This window comes from Eutrigla gurnardus (genome assembly GCF_963514095.1).
Source record: "Eutrigla gurnardus genome assembly, chromosome: 7".
NCBI lineage: Eukaryota > Metazoa > Chordata > Actinopteri > Perciformes > Triglidae > Eutrigla > Eutrigla gurnardus.
In genome coordinates, this window is record NC_139921.1 from 5,724,481 (window position 1) to 5,740,142 (window position 15,662).

Here is a 15,662-nt window from a genome sequence, read left to right on the forward strand (position 1 = left end):
AAACCCAACCCTCCTGAATCAGGTCTACACGGAGCTCCACGTCACAGAGGGAGGGACTGCAGAGGTCAATGACCAACATGAGGTCAGACAGATTGAAACGGCATCCAGGAAACCAGACAGACCAGAAACAACCATCAGACAAGAAGACATCTTTAAAGGCTCACCTGGAAGGGATGAACCAATCAGAACAGTGATGACAAAGGGAGTGGCTGGCATCGGGAAAACAGTGTTAACACAGAAGTTCACTCTGGACTGGGCTGAAGACAAAGCCAACCAGGACATACAGTTCACATTTCCATTCACTTTCAGAGAGCTGAACCTGCTGAAAGAGAAGAAGTTCAGCTTGGTGGAACTCGTTCATCACTTCTTCACCGAAACCAAAGAAGCAGGAATCTGCAGGTTTGAAGAGTTCCAGGTTGCGTTCATCTTTGACGGTCTGGATGAGTGTCGACTTCCTCTGGACTTCCACAACAACGAGATCCTGACTGATGTTACAGAGTCCACCTCAGTCCAAGTCCTGCTGACAAACCTCATCAGGGGGAAACTGCTTCCCTCTGCTCGCCTCTGGATCACCACAAGACCTGCAGCAGCCAATCAGATCCCTCCTGGGTGTGTTGACATGGTGACAGAGGTCAGAGGGTTCACTGACCCACAGAAGGAGGACTACTTCAGGAAGAGGTTCAAAGATAAGAAGCAGGCCAACAGGATCATCGCCCACATCCAGACCTCACGAAGCCTCCACATCATGTGCCACATCCCGGTCTTCTGCTGGATCACTGCTATAGTTCTGGAGGACGTGTTGAAGACCAGGGAGGGAGGGGAGCTGCCCAAGACCCTGACCGACATGTACATCCACTTCCTGGTGGTTCAGTCCAAACTGAAGAACGTCAAGTATGATGGAGGAGCTGAGACGGATCCACACTGGAGTCCACAGAGCAGGAAGATGATTAAGTCTCTAGGAAAACTGGCTTTTGAGCAGCTGCAGAAAGGAAACCTGATCTTCTATGAACCAGACCTGAAAGAGTGTGGCATCGATATCAAAGCAGCCTCAGTGTACTCAGGAGTGTTCACACAGGTCTTCAGAGAGGAGAGAGGACTGTACCAGGACCAGGTGTTCTGCTTCGTCCATCTGAGTGTTCAGGAGTTTCTGGCTGCTCTTCATGTCCATCTGACCTTCATCAACTCTGGTGTCAATCTGATGGCAGAAAAACAATCAACCTCCTCATTGTTGAAAGTCTCCAGACACAAACCTAAACTAACACATCTGCACCAGAGAGCTGTGGACAAGGCTTTACAGAGTCCAAACGGACACCTGGACCTGTTCCTCCGTTTCCTTCTGGGTCTGTCACTAGAGACCAATCAGAAACACCTACGAGGTCTGCTGACACAGACAGGAAGTAGCTCACAGACCAATCAGGAAACAGTCCAGTACATCAAGGGGAAGGTTGATGAGGATCTGTCTCCAGAGAGAAGCATCAATCTGTTCCACTGTCTGAATGAACTGAATGATCGTTCTCTGGTGGAGGAGATCCAACAGTATCTGACTTCAGGACGTCTCTCCTCCAATAAACTGTCTCCTGGTCAGTGGTCAGCTCTGGCCTTCATCTTACTGTCATCAGATAAACATCTGGACGTGTTTGACCTGAAGGAATACTCTGCTTCAGAGGAGGCTCTTCTGAGGCTGCTGCCGGTGGTCCAAGCCTCCAGCAAAGCTCTGTAAATATAGTTCTTCATTCAGAAAACAACAAACCATCTTGGAATTACAAGGTTCTATCTGCATTCTGAACGATTTGATTGGTTTTCCCAACTGCAAAAGGTAAAGAAGTAAAAAGTAGTTCCAAATAGTTACTTAAGAGTAAAGGTAAGAAAGTATTTAGTGAAAAAACTACTCGAGTACTGAGTAACTTTACTGAGTAAATTCTGATTATTGTGGCCCCGCATAGACGTTGGAAGTGAGTTTTGTCAACATAAGAATGACTCGACCCACAAGAATCCGCGTGATGAGCAGCTACAAACAGAATCTCACATCAGAAACATTCAGAAATGAACTGATTCACAACTGAAAGTGAAACTTTAATAGGATCGACAGATTCACTGACTTTAGACGGTAAAAGTCAGGGGGATTTCAAAAAGTGGGCGGTATATTGTGACTCCTCCATAAATGATTGCACATACACTTGTATATTTATGCACATTTGTCTCTGAATGACAAGGATTTAGAATTAGAACTACTAGAATGTTTCTTCAGTAAATGTCTTTGATTCATCAGCGACATAATTAGACACCATCTGATAGAATCAGTCAGGGTTTCACTGATGTATGTGTTGTGTAATGTTGTATGTATGTGTAATGTTTTCTACTTCATTTTACATTTATATTTTAGGATGAATCAGCATTTTTTCTTATTCGAAAAATCATTGCTGGTTAAAGGTACAATATGTAAGAAATCTAAAGCAACTGGCCGTAAAATCATCCTAATATGTCATAGAGACTCAGGAATAATGATCATATAACATACTGAACTCACCAACAACAACACAACAGCCAAAATATTCGCATTTCAAAAAATCTTTTGCGGACCGCAAATCATGTTTATGTTTTGAAAACGTGTTTTGGCACGTGGCGCCACCCACTGGCGTCTACAAATCATTGCAGTCAGTAGAGTCTCAGCTGCCGGGCAGTAGAACCTTAGAGAACCAAGGTGGTTTGACTTTGGAAATAGAACCTTTTTGTTTCCTAAATAAAACACCTCACATAATGTTACTAAGTTGTCACAGAATAAGAATATGTGAATAACTTAATTATGACAAAAATGTCAGTTAGAACCTGAGGTGATGAACAGTTGTTTGTAATTGTTTCATCACTAATTTCTGATTCCTCTTCAGACTCAGTGGCTGTAACCTCTCAGAGAGAAGCTGTGAAGGTCTGTCCTCAGTTCTCAGCTCCCAGTCCTCCAGTCTAAGAGACCTGGACCTGAGTAACAACGACCTGCAGGATTCAGGAGTGAAGCTGCTGTCTGCTGGCCTGGAGAGTCCACACTGTCGACTGGAAACTCTCAGGTCAGATTCAACTACTTTGAGAAGTTTACCTATGAAGCTTTCAATGATGTGTTTACATGCACCAAATATTCAGTTAGGGCTGCACGGTGGTGTAGTGGGTAGCACTGTCGCCTCACAGCAGGTTTGGGTTCCTTCTATGTGGAGTTTGCATGTTTTCCCCGTGTAAGAGTCGCACAATGTGAAGTTCTTATAATATCAGCAATTCAAATTTACACTGTTAAAAAAAATGTCACAACCTGTGGCATTAAAATAATTAATTTAAAACACAAGTAAAACTTCAGTAAAAGTCCACGTCTCTAAACAAGGGTAAAATACCGGGTAAAAGCAGTCCCAACTCCTGACTGCAGCAGATGGGGTCTCCAGTCCCACAGAAGGATGTATAAATTAATTATATAAACTAATAGGTTTGAGCCAAAATAAATTAATAACCACTTCACCCAAAAACAAACTAAATATCCATGCAATAAATAAAATAGCAAACAAAAGGCAGAAGGAAACACAAAGGCTCTCCCCTCTTCAGTATACAGTTGCTTTCAATCCTTCTGTATGGATCTACAAACGCATTGGCTCTTCACAGATTGATCAATGGTAGAAATAATGGTCAGACTTAAAGCTGTAGTCTACGATTTTTCACTTGAGCCAAAATTGATCCAATAGTAGCCATCCGGTCCACATGGCTACTATTGACTAAATGTTCCGATCCAATGCTCGTCACTCTCCTGCTCACGTCTCGTCCCGACTCACTTCCACGTTTGAAACTACGAGCAGACGAGACGCTTGTTATCCTGAGCAGTTCAGGCACGGAGCAGGGCTCTCACGTGAGTTCAGAGTGAGATTTTGGCTGAGGCTGCGGTGTCAGCGGGGAGGGGAGGGGGGGGTATTGTGATTGTGGCGAGCGATTGCCGAGCAGTTTGGGATCGGGGACGTACTGCAGGTCGGGGTGAAAGAGAAATCCAACCGGCACCTGCTGCATATACACCGATAATGTTTCATCATCCGTGGCCGTAATAAACACTATTGCTGCTTTGTACATGTTGTGGAAGTCCTGGACACACCGGGAAACTAAACGGCCTGCTCATAGCGGAGGGAATGTTCCCAATCATTGTCTATGTAAGAAGCCGTGTAATGCCGTCACGCCACGGCGAGTTTCGAGAAGTTGTCATAGAATAAGAATATGTGAATAACTTAATTATGACAACAATGTCAGTTAGAACCTGAGGTGATGAACAGTTGTTTGTAATTGTTTCATCACTAATTTCTGATTCCTCTTCAGACTCAGTGGCTGTAACGTCTCAGAGAGAAGCTGTGAAGGTCTGTCCTCAGTTCTCAGCTCCCAGTCCTCCAGTCTAAGAGACCTGGACCTGAGTAACAACGACCTGCAGGATTCAGGAGTGAAGCTGCTGTCTGCTGGCCTGGAGAGTCCACACTGTCGACTGGAAACTCTCAGGTCAGATTCAACTACTTTGAGAAGCTTTCAATGATGTGTTTACATGCACCAAATATTCAGTTATTTATATTCACGTATTCCTAAAAAGACACGTTTGCTACTAATCTGTTTACATGGCTGATGAAATACTGTTTCTGCTGCTAACGACTTGCCAGCAAAAGAACAAAACAAAACTTTTGTCAAAACCAAACCTCTTGCTTCTCGTTTCTCTGCCGTTCGATGTTTTAATAGTTTTATAAATCCACCTGGCGTTTATAAATGCTGTTGCAAACGTCAGTCTACGTTTGTGAACGTCACTCCATGAACATGTGACCCTGAACTACAACACCAGACTGTCTCTGCTGTCAAGGTGGAGCCAGTTTGAACCACTTTCTATACAGTTGAGATTATTGAGTTTATATGAAATGAACTAATATTCTTGTCACGGTGGCTGAAGCAGCAGGGAGGACCCACATGCAGACTCAAAGGTATGCAGATGCAATGAAGACATATTATTCATGAACACCCCCTAGTGGCCAGCAGAGAGAATGCAGCTTTAAGGACCTTCAGGCTTGACTTCACTTTTCTGAACCAGAGGTTGATGCCTGATTGGAATATCAACTCTGACAACTGAACATGAACCAACCAGACATTTTGATGCTGCTGACAGTTTTAATTCAAAGTTTAAAGCTTCTAACTCGTCTGCACGGCGGAGACAAAACACCATTTTAACACCAACATGTGCACACACATTTATGATGACAATGACTGTAAAAGGCTCTATAGCAAGGGTCACTAAGAGGTGGAGTTTGGCCCAGATCCAGACCCAGACCCCGTCCTATCTGGACCCAGACCCATAACTGATAGATCATTGAGAATTATGAAATGATGACGGAGCGTTTCCATTTTACTGCTGCAGCGTTAGCATCACTACACTGGTTCAGATGGTTGGAGGCTAAATCATCTCACTGGTTGCTACTCACAAACACTTAATTACCCAGTAATGCAACGGGGTGAACGTTAACTCCAAACTTAATCAAATCTGTGCAAACTGGAGTTTCTGTGAGTGACGTTTCTATGGTGACAACTGACGAGACTCACTGACAGCTGACAGATGGATCAGAGAGTGGAGGTGATAAACGTCAGTCAGGTCGGTGAAATCTAGAGCCGATAGATAAGTTCACACGGCTGCTCTCAAAGAGGAACGCTGACAGTGAGAACAGAGCTTTCAATCAAGACAGACTCTTTTCTTCCAACTGGCAGTTGAACACCTGAATGCCTCACATGTTCTGAGACTCTTAAGAAGCACATTTTCAAAGCTGTGTTTTGTATTTTACTGTTATTATCAGAGTACTTGTTATTCATAATTCCTCCAGTTCAATATGAAAACTATAAACATTGTTGAAATGTTATTGAATTACAGCCTTTTTTCTTTGCTAGATGGTTTAAAATCAAGACCAGATCTTTGTTGGCACACCAGGTCTGAAGACAGACCACATAGACTGTTTCAACTGTTGTTTCTTCTCTTTTCTAACGCTTCAATTTCTCTCTCAATCATTTCTGCTCGTCTCTTTTCTTTCTTTTAACGTCCTCCTCTGTCCATCTCTGTCCATCACTCAGCCACGCTTATCCCACCCAGTACAACATCAACACAGCAAAAGACAAATATCACTTTTTCTCATTTTAAAAAGTGGACAAATGGACATACGTCTATGTAATGTCCCCAGAAGTGACAGTAGTGTGTGTGTCTTCAGTCTGTCAGGTTGTCTGATCACAGAGGACGGCTGTTCTTCTCTGGCCTCAGCTCTGGACTCCAACCCCTCCTATCTGAGACAGCTGGACCTGAGCTACAATCATCCAGGAGACTCAGGAGTCAAGCTGCTGTCTGCTGGACTGGAGGGTCCACACTGGAGACTGGACACTCTCAGGTGAGGACAGATGGACAGACATCAGACTGGACACTCTCAGGTGAGGACAGGTGGACAGACATCAGACTGGACACTCAGGTGAGGACAGATGGACAGACATCAGACTGGACACTCAGGTGAGGACAGGTGGACAGACATCAGACTGGACACTCAGGTGAGGACAGATGGACAACAGATCCAGACTGTGTCTCCGTCTCTGACTGAGGAACTGGGGTTCATGTTTAATGGTGGACCTGATTGAGGTCTTTGAATGTCTTCCTGCAGGGTGGACCATGGGGGACAGCAGAGACTGAGACCTGGTCTGAGGAAGTGTGAGTAAGTCTTCAGTAACTCAGCTGCTCCAGATGTGAACGTGTTCATGACTGAAATCCGATGATCACGTTTCTATCAGGATGTAGCGTTTGTTTCTTCGTGGCTGTAAAGATGTCGTGTTGTGTTCACACCAAACGCCACATTTTCACACTCAATTACACACAAAGTCAACGCAGAGACACAAACGGACGGCAATTCCTGCCGGACGGCAACGGAGGCGTGTTTGTGTGAGTTTAAATATTTCAACTCAAGAGATAAATTCCTCTGTGTCTCTAAAGCGTCTCAGCGTTGAGATCGTCCTCCTGTCGTCCTGACGTCCCTGAATCCTAAATGGAGGAACCAGATGTTGTCTCCTGGGTCTGTGGTCCCCTAGAGGTCTACAATAGTAGCTCACATTAGTCCAGAGACCAGACCAGACTACGTGGAGGAACCAGAGACTGTCTGTGGTCCCCCAGAGGTCTACAATAGTACCTCACATTAGTCCAGAGACCAGACCAGACTACGTGGAGGAACCAGAGACTGTCTGTGGTCCCGCAGAGGTCTAGATAGTACCTCACATTATTCCAGAGACCAGACCACAGGTTGGTCTGGTTTCAATCTTTAGTAAATTAAGGCCAAACTGTGATATTTTTAGGACCAACGATGTCATTTTGTCGTGTTTTTGTTTTGTCTGTTGATCGTCAGTGATCCAGAACAGACAGGTTGCGTTCTCACTAATCCAACTTTCCTAACGGCTCTACATATATTACACTAATTATACACATATATAGAAACCTGTTCTCCAGGCAGGACCACACGGCCTCCCACAAAGAACACCCCCACTCCACATGGCTGACTGGTCGACACCCACAGCCGCCATCTTGTAACACACACACACACACACACACACACACACACACACACACACACACACACACTTGTATAGTATTGAGTTAGATAGGCCACTTGGACTTAGTGTATGTTTCTTTGTTTATTGTTAATAAACCCCTTATGAACATACTGCTGTGTTTATTAATGTTGTATAAGAATGTATGATATCAACCTCTTCTCTGTGAAGAATTCACAAATCCTTCAACTGTTTGTACTCATAATCTAATAGTTATTAATTATTGGCATTTCAGTACAAACTCCTTTATATTGAGACTGAGTATTGATATTAATAATGATCTATTAATAACTGAATCTGCTCCTGCTAGTTCCACAACACTGTGTTTTTCTCTGCGATCCAACAAAACACACACCGGTGTCCTATTTATCAATGAAATGTATGACGTGACCCATCACCATCAAGTTACCGCCCCCTTGTGATGTCATATACTAATACCCAAAGTATATTTATTAAGCTTTCAAAACACACACCAAAAAACACCCAATTGTCTCCAACAATAACCTTTAGCTGCATTGTGTTTGTTCTCTCCATCAGATGTCTGTGAACTGGAACTGGACACAAACACAGTCAGCAGAAAACTCAAACTGGACGACACCAACAGGAAGGTGACACGTGTGTCAGACGACCAGTCATATCCAGATCATCCAGACAGATTTGACTCACAGCGTCAGCTGCTGTGTAGAGACGGTCTGACTGGTCGCTGTTACTGGGAGGTCCAGTGGAGAGGAGGGGTTGATATATCAGTGAGTTACAGAGGAATCAAGAGGAGAGGAGAGGACTCTGGGTTTGGATGGAATGATCAGTCCTGGAGTCTGAGTTGTCATGATGGTGGTTACTCTGTCTGTCACAAAAACAAACAAACATACATCTCCTCCTCCTCTTCTTCCTCCTCCTCCTCCTCCTCCTCCTCCTCCTCCTCTGGTGTGGTAGCAGTGTACTTGGACTGTCCTGCTGGCACTTTGACCTTCTACAGAGTCTCCTCTGACAAACTGATCCACCTCCACACCTTCAACACCACATTCACTGAACCTCTTTATCCTGGGTTTGGAGTCTGGACTGGATCATCAGTGTCTCTGCGTCTCTGAAACTGTTCACAACAAACACAAAGCGGTGTGATTACATTCAGAGTCGATGCAAAGATGTGAATGAAAACATTGCAGTTTGTAATCAGTCAGGTTCATTCCTCCTTGTACTTGTTGTAAATGTATTAATGCTTGTGTAAATGTACTTAAATGAATGGAGTATATCGGGATGGCTTTGTCTTTAGACTGAACCTTGTCGTGTTGAGGAACATGCATTAGTGACTGGAGCAAATAGTTGCTGTCCAGTGAAAACCATCAACATGAAACACAGAGCACACACAGATTAGAATAGAAAACATAATGTATTTAACATATTACAAATAAAAAAACATATTAAACTGTTTCTTCATTGTTGGAGAAAATGCTCCTGCTAAATTCACTAAGGAATTATAAACTATGATGATGCTGCAGCTGTGATTTTTCATTCATCAACGCTTTATAACGCTTGCTCTTGGGTGATGTTGGGACTTTGAACATCATGAGGGTGTTCTAGTCCTGCTGTATGTGAAAACATGTCCTGACATAACTTTTGTTATGATATGGAACATTAAATAAAATTGCATTTAAAGAGAATAAACTGTTCTTGAACTGATATTTAAGAAAAAGTGCATTTTAATTAAGGTCCCATATTATGAAAAACAGGTTTTCTCTGGTCTCTACACCTATAAACTGGTCCTCCCTGAGCCTGTCAACTCCCAGGATGAGGAAAACAAGCGACTCCTGCATGGTCTCTGCAGCGCCCCCACTGGTACAACGGGGCTCCTACAGGCTGTTCAGATTCAGCTCCCGTCGTTACTTAACGAAGGGAGTCATTTGCATAGACCAAACTCCTCTGATGACAGGAGATATCCAAGAGGGAGTGTTCATCACAGAGGTGAAGTTCAACGCGTCCTGATAGGCCGAACTCCTCTGATGATACTGGTCATGGCGCTGGGTGATCTGGCTGGTGCTCCCTGAATAAATAGAGAGAGAGAGAGAGAGACACACACACAGACAGAGAGAGTGTGTATGATAGTAGACAGTAGTAGTGTAGATATACAGTTGAAATACACATATTTGTTTATCTCTTCACATGTATTAAATGTATTTTCTCTTCCTGTTTCCCAGTGCAAGTTTAGATACACAAATATCGCATTTGTCAATCGCGGTATTTTATTTTGAAAATTGATTTTATTTTGAAAATTGACCAGATTGTCTCGTGTTTCTTTGTGTGATTTCCTGCCAGAATTGACGCGATCGCTCGCGGCACGCGCTAAAAATAGAGCAGATGCCGAAACGATCGCTTCACGGTGCGGGACGGCCGCGCCTATTCGCAGCGCTTCAAGTACTGCTCGCTGCAGAACCACAAAGGTGGAGCTGCACCAGATTGGTTTTTATTGAAAATACTTTTAATGGTTAAAATAATAAACAAGGATTACACACAAACTAGGGGGGGGCGCCGCCTTAGTTTACAGTAGTAAATTTAAGTGTTGACATATACTAAAAATATTAATATTCGTACCAGCAAAAAGATTAATGCCCCTGTCCCCTCCCTGATGGATATCATATGTCCTCGCAGGTTGCAGGTTATGATCTTTCCTTCCACGCTGTACAATAACAACTCTGGTCATTACTTACAGTCACTCCGCACTTTACACATGACACACATTGCACATTCATTTCTAATTTTCGCTATTATCAACATAGACCATTGGTTGCATATACTTTTATGTAATACATTGAATAGTTTATTCTTTATATATTTTTTTATTCTCCATGTTCTCACTGTGTAATGCTGCTGCTGCACTGTAATTAATCATCTTGGGATCAAGAAAGTATCTCTTTTCTCGCAGGGCTGCTAACGTCATAAAAGACCTTAATCATCTGTCCCATGGCCTGTTTCCCCTTCTGTTGTCTGGAAAAAAACATAACCTCCCCTCAAGATACAGTAGACTGCTGAAACAGTTTCAGGCAATCACTATTATTATTGAACTAATAATAATAACTATATTTATTATTTCTTTAGTATGCATTATTGATTAAATATCTCGGGATACCATTGTTTTGGTAACAGTATTACTTTGTGAATGAGAAATGACAAGTTATTTTGTAATCTTGTATCTCGTAGCATTGAATAGCTGTATGGATTATGAGGATGTTTAGACAGACATACAGGTTAGGCTAATTGCTGAATGGCCTGTAGGTGTGAAAAGGAGTGTGAATGTTTCTCTGTATATTCTTTGCTCTGTTATTGAATGGTGACTAGCCCAAGGTGTACCCTGCCTTTCTGAGTAAGTCTGCTGAGACATACTCCAGCCACCCCATAGCCCGAGTGAGGATAAGTGATATTGAAGATGAATGAATGAGAGTTTAAGATATACATCATTGATGATTTTATTTTACATTTTATAGAAAACACAAAGATCAGCAAACTAAACCAAACAGATAAAATAATGAACATAATGCAAAGGAAAATAATTATCAACAAAAAACTGGCTCCTGGGCAACCAAGGTGTACTTCACATTTTCTGTCCATAACAATTTACAGCCAACAGTAACTACCAGCAAAAGGGAAACGAAATAATAAATACGACCAATAAGAACAACCAAAAACAAAGTAAACAACTAAACTTTAAATCAAATCAAGGAGAGGCTGCATTTATTCACCAGGTCGTAGTACTTCTATTGTCATTGAAATTGTCAGAGGTCAGGGTTGTACATGCAGGATACACGGATGCCTTTTTTGTCCCTGACTTCCTGCATGAACAACTCCATTTCGTCTGCATCTTCAAAAGTAAAAATGAAGGGCGCCCGGATTTCATCCTCATCCATATTGCCGTCATCCTGTGTCATGAAGAGGTCCCGCATGGTGATGGCCATTGCTGCGTCGTCTTCATTCATGCTAATGATCTCTGGTGGGATAACCTGTCTTGGAAAACACTTTAAACACTTAATAATTATGTTTATGTTACGTTGGGTTACTTACAGCCGTCAATCACTTCCTTACAGCTCTTAAATCCAGAGAGTACTACCACTTGCCTCCACTTGGGGCAGGCTAACTGTGGAAGTATATCAATGGGCGGGGCTGCACCAACTGGGCGGGGCTGACTCTGGTGCAGCTCCACCTTTGTGTTCTGCAGCGAGCAGCCTCTCCAGCGCTTCGCGTCTGAACTACACTATCACTTAACAAGGGCGCCGAAAGGAAGCGGGCTCCGCTCCGCGCCTATTCTGTCTGTGCGTGTGTGTGTGTGTGTGTCCCTCTCTCTCTCTCTCTCTCTCTCTCGCTCTCTTTCTCTCTCTCTCTCTCTCTCTCTCTCTCTCGGCGCAAAAAATAGAGCAGACGCCGAAACGATCGCTTCACGGTGCGGGAGGGCCGCGCGTATTCGCGGCGCTCCGCGTCCAGTGTGAACGACACCATAGCTTAAAGGAAAACACCACCGCATTTCCATACTGAACTATGTTCTGCTCTGATGTTAGACGAGGTGATACATACCTCCCTCTCCTCTGTGCGTGCACTAAATGGCTCTTGAGCGCACTCCGTGCAGCGCTAATTTGCTAGCATGTAGCTTGTCCTTAGGATCCAAAGGGGGGTGAAGTTAGAAGCGACCAAGCACTTCCACGTTGTCCCTATTTAAATACGGTTACGTGAGTAGTTACACGACCCAAGTTTGGTTACACAAAATGAAACATGCTAATTTTTCTAAGCGGATAACAACGATAACTAGATAGTATGGCGGAATAACAACTGGGAGCACTTCGACGTCGGCGCAGTAATATCATCACTCCGCTCCCCCTCTTACTTCCGTCAATAGAACCTACGTGACCTGCACGCCGTCGCCTGCACTACCTGTAGTAGTTTGTGCACAGTTGAGGAAGCATCAGGTTGTACTAAGATAGTTTGTGAACAATCAAACATCATGGTTATAACGTGCATCGTACAGGGTTGTGAAAACAAGCAGAAGGTATATAGTCCCGTCATGTTTTGAGTGATGATATTACTGCGCCGACGTCGAAGTGCTTCCAGTTGTTATTCCGCCATACTATCTAGTTATCCTTGTTATCCGCTTATAAAAATTGACATGTTTCATTTTGTGTAACCAAACTTGGGTCGTGTAACTACTCACGTAACCGTATTTAAATAGGGACAATGTGGAAGTGCTTGGTCGCTTCTAACTTCACCCCCCTTTGGATCCGAAGGACAGGCTACATGCTAGCAAATTAGCGCTGCGCAGAGTGCGCTCAAGAGCCAAATTAGTGCACGCACAGAGGAGAGGGAGGTATGTATCACCTCGTCTAACATCAGAGCAGAACATAGTTCAGTATGGAAATGCGGTGGTGTTTTCCTTTAACAGGGGCGCCGAATGGAAGCGGGCTCCGCTACGCGTCTATTCGCGGCGCTTCCGCGTCCAGTGTGAACCAGGCGTTATGCTATTCAGAGGCGCCGGGCTCGACTCGCCGCCTCGGGAACGCTCGCGAACGCTCGCAAAAATGTGTTGTTTGAAGGAGAGCGCCTGTCAATCATCCTCTAGTGGCAGCCCACCAAGCGTGCAATACTGGGAAGCGGCGCGTCCACACGCGTTTAAAATCGCCCCTGTGGACACGCACCTTGAACGGGGGGTGCGCGGATCGCTCGCGGCGCGCCGCGGCGCTTCCACGTCCAGTGTGAACCAGGCGTTAGTAGGCGATGACAGAAGGATCTCATTAGCATTTAAAGGTGCAGACACAGAAACAGCCTGTTCTCAGCAGAGCTCATTTGAGCAACTTTTAGACAGCAGAAATTCAGGACTACCGATGGGTTTGGGGCAATGCATATCGAAAACATTGTTGTTTACAATTAACTACTCTATAATGCAGAGAAATGAACACGTTCTCATTGTTTTATGAACACAATAATAAACCATAACTTGTACACAGAAATGTGAAATACTAATCATGGGGAATATCACAACTACAAGCTCTATCATGGAGCAAACAGGAGGTCAGAGCATTAACATAAATACATGAGTAAATGACACGTCTATCTGTCAACGGCGTCCGAGAAAGTCCGCACAAGAGGTTTGCAGGCGCGCACACCCCGCACAGGCACGCGCAGACACAGAGAGCAGGAAGGGAGGGGCTGAAGACTGAAAGTGAAACAATTCACTAGTGCAGCAGAAACGGAGAGATTAGTGTCGCAGGTAAAACACAGGGAGACATCTGATCCTGTCCTCAACAGTTACCGTTTCTACGTCCGTCCTTCAAACCGGTAAGTTGTTTAATATTGTGTGATTACGTTACTTCCTATAACTTGTTTAATATTGTGTGATTACGTTACTTCCTATAGCTTGTTTAATATTGTGTGATTACGTTACTTCCTAGAACTTGTTTAATATTGTGTGATTACGTTACTTCCTATAACTTGTTTAATATTGTGTGATTACGTTACTTCCTATAACTTGTTTAATATTGTGTGATTACGTTACTTCCTAGAACTTGTTTAATATTGTGTGATTACGTTACTTCCTATAACTTGTTTAATATTGTGTGATTACGTTACTTCCTATAACTTGTTTAATACTGTGTGATTAAGTTACTTCTTATAACTTGTTTTAATATTGTGTGACTACGTTACTTCCTATAACTTGTTTTAATATTGTGTGATTACGTTACTTCCTATAACTTGTTTAATATTGTGTGATTACGTTACTTCCTATAAATTGTTTAATATTATGTGATTACGTTACTTCCTATAACTTGTTTTATATTGTGTGATTACGTTACTTCTTTTAACTTGTTTTAATATTGTGTGATTACGTTACTTCCTATAACTTGTTTAATATTGTGTGACTACGTAGCTACATGACAAATGGGCGGCCTGCAACTTCTAAAGGCCTGCCAGCAGACATGATGCCTTACTACCAGGTTAGGAATGAACTGTCCATGCATGAGTCACTTATCTTAAGAGGGAGCTACAGGTTAGTGGTGCCTGTACAGCTGCGTTCACACATGGTGCACCTGGCGCATGAGAGCCACCAGGGCATAGTCCTAACCGGGCAAAGACTCAGAGACTTGTATTGGTGGCCCAAGATGGATGTTCAGGTACAGTCTATCATTGCCACATGTGTGCCCTGTCAGCTGAATGACAAAACCACAAGGACTGCACCTGCACCGATGACACCAGTCCCCCTGCCAGATGGACCCTGGCAAAAGCTGGCACTTGACATTGTTGGTCCATTTGAGGTCCTGCTGACTGTAAGTTTGCTATTACCATGGTAGACTATTATTCAAAGTGGCCAGAGGTGTGTTTTGCTCCACAGTGCACTACGGCTACAGTTATTCGTTTCATGTGTTTAGCCAAAAGGGAAACCCCATAACTGTGGTAACAGATAATGGCCCTCAGTTTACCGCCTCAGAACTGTCCTTTTTCCTGAAAGAACGAGATATACGACACATCAGAACCACGATATACCATCCAGAAGGCAACGGGGCAGTAGAGAGGTTAAATAGGGTATTAAAGGAAAGCATCTTACTGCAGAGAGAGAGAAAGCTCCATGGAAAGCTCATATCACTGAGTTTCTCCAAATCTATAGCTACACCACATGCAACTACAGGTGTATCACCCTTCCAGTTCATGTATGGACGAAAGATGAGAATTAAACTCTCTGTTCATCCAGAAGTCAAAACTGGTCCAGACCTCACACTGAGAGACAGAGTAAAAAAGAAGCAGTTACACATGAAAACATACACGGATGCCAAGAGACATGCCAAGGCACCTGACCTGCACCCAGGGCGTCTTGTGTGTGTGAGAAACCCAGTGCATGTCAAGAAAGGAAAGCCCAAGTTCAGTGAGCCTTATCAAGTGATAGAGCAGAAAGGACCGCACAGCTACAAGCTCACTGATGGTAAGACGTGGGATGCTTCTCACCTGTCAGTGTTGCCCGAGACATTCACTCTCCCAGCTGGAGAACTGAGGCCTGAGGAGCCTGCTCCAAGTAACAGTGTACCAAA

At 43.6% G+C, this 15,662-nt stretch overlaps 2 protein-coding genes across 2 annotated transcripts in view; both read left to right on the forward strand.

The window, feature by feature from the left end:
* Window positions 1-15,662, forward strand: part of LOC311015917 (uncharacterized protein) — a 546,979-nt gene that overhangs the window by 160,667 nt on the left and 370,650 nt on the right. The gene's annotated exons all lie outside the window — the stretch shown is intronic.
* On the forward strand, window positions 6,184-9,497 carry LOC311015824 (stonustoxin subunit alpha-like; the record flags this gene model as incomplete). Its single annotated transcript, XM_084013266.1, has 3 exons — window positions 6,184-6,413; window positions 6,678-6,724; window positions 8,149-9,497. The coding sequence occupies 3 exons, from the start codon at window positions 6,184-6,186 to the stop codon at window positions 8,697-8,699; spliced, it is 828 nt and encodes a 275-aa protein (XP_083869392.1). The 3' UTR covers window positions 8,700-9,497.